General features: G+C 55.4%; 1 protein-coding gene across 1 annotated transcript in view; it reads right to left on the reverse strand.

The window, feature by feature from the left end:
• Positions 1-7,839, reverse strand: part of ATP7B (ATPase copper transporting beta) — a 64,666-nt gene that overhangs the window by 12,601 nt on the left and 44,226 nt on the right. The window contains exons 7-12 of the mRNA XM_045287075.1: positions 7,344-7,577; positions 6,684-6,775; positions 3,595-3,722; positions 3,337-3,491; positions 3,037-3,171; positions 3-197 (exon numbers count right to left, since the gene is read on the reverse strand). Of these exons, the coding sequence (XP_045143010.1) occupies positions 3-197; positions 3,037-3,171; positions 3,337-3,491; positions 3,595-3,722; positions 6,684-6,775; positions 7,344-7,577 (939 nt within the window). The remainder of the gene's footprint in view (positions 1-2; positions 198-3,036; positions 3,172-3,336; positions 3,492-3,594; positions 3,723-6,683; positions 6,776-7,343; positions 7,578-7,839) is intronic.

Genomic DNA, 7,839 nt, shown 5'->3' on the forward strand with positions numbered 1-7,839 from the left:
ACCTTGTGTGCCAGCTCCAGGGGCTTGCCCCCCTTGATGAGGATGCCGTTCTGCGCAGCCACCCCGGTGCCCACCATGACGGCCGTGGGCGTGGCCAGGCCCAGGGAGCAGGGGCAGGCGATGCACAGCACGGTGATGGACGTCTGGAAGGCAAACCGCAGGATCACCTCTGTCTGCGAGATGTGCTTGCTGTGGCCCTGGCAGGGGAGACGGGGAGCAGGTGAGCGTGCAGGACACAGCATCTCAGCGCCATCTCTGGAACTGCCACATGGTCTGCACTGCACCCTTGTTCTCCAGTGGGACCCTGCGCGCGCCTCTCACCGAGAGGCACCCTCCGCGCAGGCCCCAATGGGGAGGTGGCACAGGCCCGGGAGCCCATGTCCTGCATGTCCTGCCTCAGCTGCCTCTTCGGTGGCATGGAGGGGAGAACACTTGTTTGCAGGGTGATGTGAGGTGTACATGAGGCACCCTGTGGGTTCAGTCCGGAGTGGGGGGACAGTACTGTCCTGCCCTACGGGGTCACTGTCAGCCACCATCGACTCGGCGGCAGTGAGTTTGAGAGTTTTCAGATAGAGCGAGTGGGGCGGCTCTGCTGCGTCCAATAGGGTTGCGAGGAGTCAGAATTGACTCCGTGGCAGTGAGTTGCTGAGGTCTAGTATCCAGTGTGACCGAGGTCTATAGTGTCCAGTGTGACCGAGGTCTATAGTGTCTAGTGTGACCGAGGTCTAAAGTGTCCAGTGTGACCGAGGTCTATAGTGTCTAGTGTGACCGAGGTCTATAGTGTCCAGTGTGACCGAGGTCTATAGTGTCCAGTGTGACCGAGGTCTATAGTGTCCAGTGTGACCCATGGCACATGAGAGGGACCATACTCTCAGCACGACACTACCCTTAGGACTCTCTTCATTGTTAGGAAAGCTTTCCAAATGACCCCGTGTCCCAGGAATTTATCCTGAGGGAATAATCACACAAGTGGGAAAATACACAAGGTTATCAACATACTGCTGTCTTTCCTTTTTTTTTTTTTTTTTGGTGGTTGGGGAGGAAGGTGGTTGAGGACGGCACAAAACGGAAAACCACCAGTCCAGTCGGGGGCTTGTTAGTTGACCTGAGGCCGGGCATCTGTACTAGAGCAGGATACATTGCAGAAGTGACGTGGCACGGGCACCCTGCTGAACGAACAAAGCAAGCCCCATCGTCTCCCGGCTGAGCAGACGCGAGCTTCACTCTCAGCCCAGCTCTGGAGCGGGCCTCCCAACCACACGCTAAGCTATGCAAGAACGGTCCCTTCTGGACATGGGACTGGCCAGCATCTTCATTTTCTCACCCTTATTTCTCATCTCTCTCTCTCTCTCTCTCTGCAGGCCACCGCTTTTCTGGGTACCAGAGGTTGGGAGTCAGGATTTGCATGCTGAGAGTTTGCCCTTTGGTTGGCTTATTTTTCAAAATGGCGTGTCTCCGTGATGGAGGATCCAGGGAGACCATGTTCACTTAGTCACAACAGAAGGTGGGCCCCCTCGATCATGGAAATGGGCCCCAACCTCCCGCCGGTCTCCCTCTCCCTCTCTGATTTCGAAAGTGCTAAAGAAGGTTCAGGAAGGGTCATTCGTCTCGTGAGCAACAGTCCTCCTCAGACAGAGGAACAGATATCGTTTCTGAGACAACGTGATTTTAAGATGAAAAGGGAAAAAAATCCAACAGCGCCCCAGCGGCAAGGGTGGGCTGCTAGAAGGAGCAGGAGCCCTGTCCCCACAGATGGTGCGACAACAGTGTCTTGAAGGAACATGCAGTACCTGGGGTGCCAGCATCCGCTCTCAGGGTGCAGAGAAAGACAGAAGAAGCCAGGGTCAGTCGGAAAGGCAGGCAACAGCAGAAAGCCACCCACTCCAACCTGTTTAGGAGGGAGTTTCCCCCCAGCCTGGTGCTCTCCCTCAAAAATCAGAAAGCTCAGGCAGTTGGCTGCCAGCCAGAGCCAAGGGCGGATTCTCATACGTCCACAGAGTACTCTCCACTGCGGTCTCCCGCGATGCCAGGGAGTGCGGCACCTCTCCCTTTAGGATGCCGCAGCCCGCTGTCTTAAACGACATCTTGGTAACCGAGAGTTCTGGTCTACTGCCAGTGACAGGCAGGCATTTAAACCAAAGAAGAGGGAAAAACAATTCCTAGTTCGTGGTTTCTTATATTGTGGCTCAAAGGGAAGATAAACATTAGACTGGTCTGGCTGTGTGCAATTTTAAAATAGTTTTTAAAAATAAAGGGAGGCCGTTGTGCCACTGAGGTGGGGGGCTGTCCTCAAACACCACTTTTCCAGAACCTTCTGAGGGGCGGTAAGGCTGTCCAGGCTCAGCCTCATTCATGGCTGGGCCGGGGGCTCCGAGGGGACTGTCTTGCAAGTTGCATGTTGTCTGCCTCCCTGGCCTCTCGCCACAGGTGCCAGGAGCCACCCCCAGCTGGGACTGTCACAAACATCACCCAGCCCTGGCAAGATGGCTGTGAACCTTTCACATATGTCTAGCTCTCATTTTTGTCACAAGTTTCTTGGGGGGGTGGGGTGTCCTCCTCCATCTTTTCCTTACATGTCAAAGTATATACGTAACTATCCCATCGTCTCCCATACATTAGCAAACAAATATTTAGTCATTTGAAAACCGTTGGCATTGCTTAAAAAAGGAGGGAGGCTCTAAAAAGCTGCCTGCTAGAGCTGTGGGGCAAGCTATCTTCTGGGGTACAGGATTTATAGCCACAAGACTGGCCCACACGGCACGTGATCCATGCTGCAGGCAGAAGGGCCGGGAGGCAGTGGGTGTCTGTGACAAAGGCCTTCCTGGGAAGCAAAGGGCATCGTTAAGAGAAGGCTACAGGACGTCAGTCACTTGCCGCCCGTCTGGCTGCTGTGATAAGTGATGCAAACATAGAACATGTCGTGAACGGAGTAGCTAAAACCTACGTGAGCTGAGAGAGACAAAAGAACGAGGCGTTAACAGCAGAAGCTTATTTAAAACACAGCAGTGGCCACCCTGCCCGAGGCATCCAACTTACAGGGAAGTGTTTCTGAACAACACCAAAATCAATAAAACCGATGATAATCCATACGACCAACGTCAACGTCGAAATGACGATGATGAAGGGGACAAAATACCCACTGAACCGGTCAGCCAGCTGCTGAATGGGTGCCTGCAGAGACAAACACCAGGGCCAGGGCGATGGCAACCGGCACACCACCTCAGCGGCCCTCATAACCCACCTCCCCTCCAGGCAACGTGCCCATTCGACTGGACTCTGGGAGGAGGTCCTGTGGGAAAGCAGGAGCCACTTGGCCCTTCCGAGTGGCTTGCGCACCTTTGACATCTGGGCCTCTTCGACCAGCTTCACAATCTGGGCCAGGGTGGTGTCTCGGCCCACGTGGGTGGCAGTCACGAGCACAGAGCCGTGGGCGTTGAGGGAGCCTGCGATCACCGTGCTGCCTGGCTTCTTGGTGACCGGCATGGCTTCTCCTAGGGGGTGAAGGGCAGACACCAGCTGGCACCCAGTCTGCAGCCCCCTTGCCCCCCACCCCACCCCAACCTGGGCCGTGCCGGAAGGGATAAGTTAGCTAACCTGTGATGAGGGACTCGTCGGCCATGGTGTTACCTTCCAGGACCTTCCCGTCCACTGGGAACTTCCCTCCAGGGACCACCTTGATGATGTCACCCCGCTGCACCAGCTCCATGGGCACCTGCTCCTCTCTGCAACAGAGGCCGCTCCCATTACACACGGGGAAGAACGTTCACCCAGGCAGGTTCTGGGCAAACGGCTGGGCGTCTAGGCTCGACTTGCTGTGTGTGGGACGGCAGCAGCATTCCTTGGCTTCACTCATTTATAGCCTTAGCCACTATTTCCTGCATAGCTCCTAAGTGCCAGGCACTGAGGACGTGTAGCTGAGCACAGGACGGCCAAGCCTCTCCTCTCTCGAAGCCAGATACTGGGGAGGAAATGGGACCGCACACAGGGCGGGATCGGACCAGGCAATACATATGTGCGATCAATTCCATCTGTGGTGTAGTGGTTTTGTGCTGGGCTGCTATGCCACAAGGTCATTATTGAATGTGAATGAGGGGGAGGGCAGAGTGGAGACCCAAAGCCCATCTGTAGACAATTGGAGATCCCCTCACAGAAGGGTCACAAGAAGACATGAGCCAGTCAGCGTGCAGTGTAGCACCGATGAAACATACAACTTTCCTCTAGTTCTTTTGTTTCCCAACCCCCACTATCATGACCCACATTCTACCTTACAAATCCGGGTAGATCAGAGCATGTACATGGGTACAGATAAGAGCTCACAACACAGGGAATCCAGGACAGATACACCTCTCAGGACCAATAATGAGAATAGAGATACCAGGAGGGTAGGGAGAAGGTGGGGCGGGGAGGAACCAATCACAATGATCGACATATAACACTCCTCCCTCCAGGGGGATGGACAACAGAAAAGTGGGTGAAAGAAGACAGTGGTCAATGCAAGACATGAAAAAAATAAATAACTTCTAAATTATCAAGGGTTCATGAGGGAGGGAGGGTGGGAGGGAAAACAATGAGGAGCTGATACCAAGGGCTCAAGTAGAAAGACAACGTTTTGAGAATGATGACGGCAACAACTGTACGAATGTGCTTGACCCAATGGATGGATGGATGGATGGTGATAAGAGCTGTAAGAGCCCCCAATAAAATGATTAAAAAAAAATGATTCCGGGATAGCCTTTGCCTAGTGACATTCAAAGGCCTGCCCGGCTTGCTGTGCTGCCGCCTCCATGTGAGGGGAGTCGAGGAGGCTGGGGGCTACTGGTCTTCCACACTCGGCACCAGGGACCCTTGCTCAGCTCCGTCACAGGGTCAAGGTGTGATCGGAACAAGGGTCTGTGCTTCCGCTGTAAGCAGCCCAGGGTCAAAGGCCTGGTCTTCGTGGTCAGCCCCTGAGGACACGGCCCTGCCCAGTCCTGCCCTGCCGCTCCTGGACTCGTCCTGAGTCGGGACTGGCTCTGTGGCACTTGGTTTTACTGGTTATGCAGGGAGGGATGGGATGAACCGCCAGGGGTTGAACTTACTATCCATTTCCACAGTTCCTATCTGTGTCTAATCGCTGGCTTCCAGGCTGTACACCTCCTGAGACAAGATCTCTGTCTCTTAATGTTTGTGACCCTGGCCTCCAGTCCCCTGCGGGGCAAGATGGTTACGAACGGGTGGAGATTTTAATCTACCCAGGGGCACCTGGAAACCAATTCTCTCCCTGCACAAACCAATTGTTTGCTTAGACAGCAAGGTGTAAAGAATTGGCTGCACGTGTCCAATTTGGAGCATTTCTAAGAAACCTTCAGTAATTCTGATCTCCGCTTAGCCTAACTTGGATGCTTTTTCTGTTCTGCCTGGTGCTGTTGGGTAAACGTTGGATGGCTCACTACAAGGTCAAAGGCTCAAACCGCCAGTCGGTCTGTGAAGCAAACTGAGGCTGCCTGTTCCTGTAAAGACGCAGAGTTTAGGAAACCCCACATAGGGTCGCACTGCGTGGGAATCGATTTGACTGAATGGAAAAGTCTCTGAGCAGCTTGGTGTAAAGTGGACAGCCCTGCATGGGGTTAGCAGGGTTCTTTCTGGGGTTCAATTTCCAAACCAGTTGCTGTAGAGTTGATTCTGACTCATGGCAGCCCCGCGTGTTTCGGGGACCTGCACTCTGTCAGGTTTCCAGGCTGTGACCTTTCAGAAACAGGTTACCGGGACTTTCTTCCGAGGCTCCTCGGACTGCGAACTTCTCCCAGTGCTCAACAAGTTGTGCCCCGGGAGACTCGAAGAGTTGGCCACGTGCAGCCTGCGCCTGACTCTAACCCAGTAGAAGATACAGCCATTTCCAGGCTGGCCCTGCAGCCTGGCTTCAACACAGCACCTGGAGGGTCCGGGTCAGGTAGGTCCGCAGAGCAGACAGACCAGAGCTGACAGCTGGACAGAAGATTACAGAGACAGGAGGAGGTGATGGGTTAGAGGTGGGGCAGGAGGAGGAAGGAGCAGAAGAGGTGTCCCTGAGGAAGGCTTAGGCGGACTGGCAGAGACACTGGTGGACAAGCAGGAGTTGGGTCAAAGAGGCCAAGAACCAAAAGTCTTTAAGGATGAGAGCCCAGACGGCAAGGTAACACAGGTGATGGGTCAGGTAAGAAAAGGATGAAGGGGTCTTCGAGGGCCTTAGCAATAAAACCAAGGAAGCTGATGAGAACCCACCAGGATGCAGGAGGGAAGGCCCCAAGACCTCTCTGCCAAGGAGCTCAGTGGTACAAAGGACACAGGGAGCAGGGGCATGGGAGTGCTGAGAGGAAGCGTCCATGCCGTTGGTAAGACTCAGCCAAGCGGGAGATGCTGGGGATGAAAGAGAACCTGGGACCCGGGGCGCTATCTAAGTTTCAGCAGCTGTAACATCAGCCAGGCTTACGAAGAGGACAAAGCCCGCTCCCACTGCTGTTGGTCGGCAGAAGGAAGCCCTCGGGCCTTTGCTCGTCTCGAGAGCAAGGCTGCGCTCAGGCTCCAGTGCTCCAGAACGTCTCCCTTGGCCGCGGCTGCCCTTCCTCTTCTGCAGTCTTGGCAGCTAATCGCACGCTCGCGCCTTCCCCTTTGCCACTCAGCCTCACACCCTTGCACTCTAGGCCAAGCTTGCGGATCGAACCCACCTGATGATGACGTTGTCCTCCCCCAGGGTCACGACGGTGGCCTCCGTGGCTTGGAGAGACATGAGCTTGGCCAGGGCTTCTGAGGTTTTGCTCTGAGGAGTAACCAGAATACAAGTCAGGGTTGTTGTACACCCAGCCACCAACCCGAGACCTCCACCGCTAGGGCTGGCATGAGAGGTGGCAGGGAGAGGGCCCCGCATCAGAAGGCTCTGGCAGGACGGGGGTCGCCGGTAACTGGGCTGTGGTGTCATCACCGCAAGGCGAGGGAGCCAGTGCCATCCCGCCCGGGAATTACATGGCAGGCCTGTGCCTCATCCTTCGGTGGGACGCCGTGGGCACCATGCAGGTGTCAGCTGTGGCATGGCTCCGAGGTGGAACTGCCAAGTTCTACACTCACAAGCCACGTCCTCCCAGACGGTGTGAGCTCGGACCCGAAGCCCCAGGCCCATCCCATTCACAAGGCACCTGAAGAATAGGCTTAGTGAATCCGATTAGCTGGGATTTTAGAAGCAGCAACCAATTCGGAGCTTAGCGACCGGAGCGCCTCATGAAGACGCTGGTTTCGGATTTCTCTCTGTGTACTGTGTGTACTTAGTAATTCTAAGCGTGCGGTTCGGGTGCCTGGGGGCCCGCTGTGCGGCAGCCTGGAGCTGCAGGTACCTTGGCCACGTGCTCCAGCCACCGCCCCAGGGCAATGAACACAAAGAGCATGGGCGGCGTGTCGAAGAAGGTCACCGGGCTCCTCTCGGCCCTCTCCGCGATGGCCACCACCAGGATCACCAGGGAGTAGGCGTAGGCGATGCTCGTGGCCAGCACGATGAGCACGTCCATGTTGGCCGCCCCGTGCTTCAGAGACTTGTAGGCCTGGACGTAGAAATACCACCCGCCGAGGAACTGGAAGACAGGAGGACAGAGCCAGGACTGGGCACAGCTCACCAAGCGTCCCCTCTGGGGTGACTAATGCTCTAGAATGTTGCCACGACGACGCTGGCATCTGCCGCTGGTGTCTCTAAAGAGAAGTGTGTCTCCCAATTCAGGAATGGATGGGTCCCAGGAATGGAGACCTTTCAAAGCCGAAGGGCACAAGCTAACTGCTCACCAAGAGGAGAGTGGTCAGACAAGGTAAGTAGGGTCCATTTGCTATGGACTGTGGACT

Source organism: Echinops telfairi, unplaced genomic scaffold (genome assembly GCF_000313985.2).
Source record: "Echinops telfairi isolate 266 unplaced genomic scaffold, ASM31398v2 ScPeMD7_11;HRSCAF=52, whole genome shotgun sequence".
In the NCBI taxonomy this organism is placed as follows: Eukaryota; Metazoa; Chordata; class Mammalia; order Afrosoricida; family Tenrecidae; genus Echinops; species Echinops telfairi.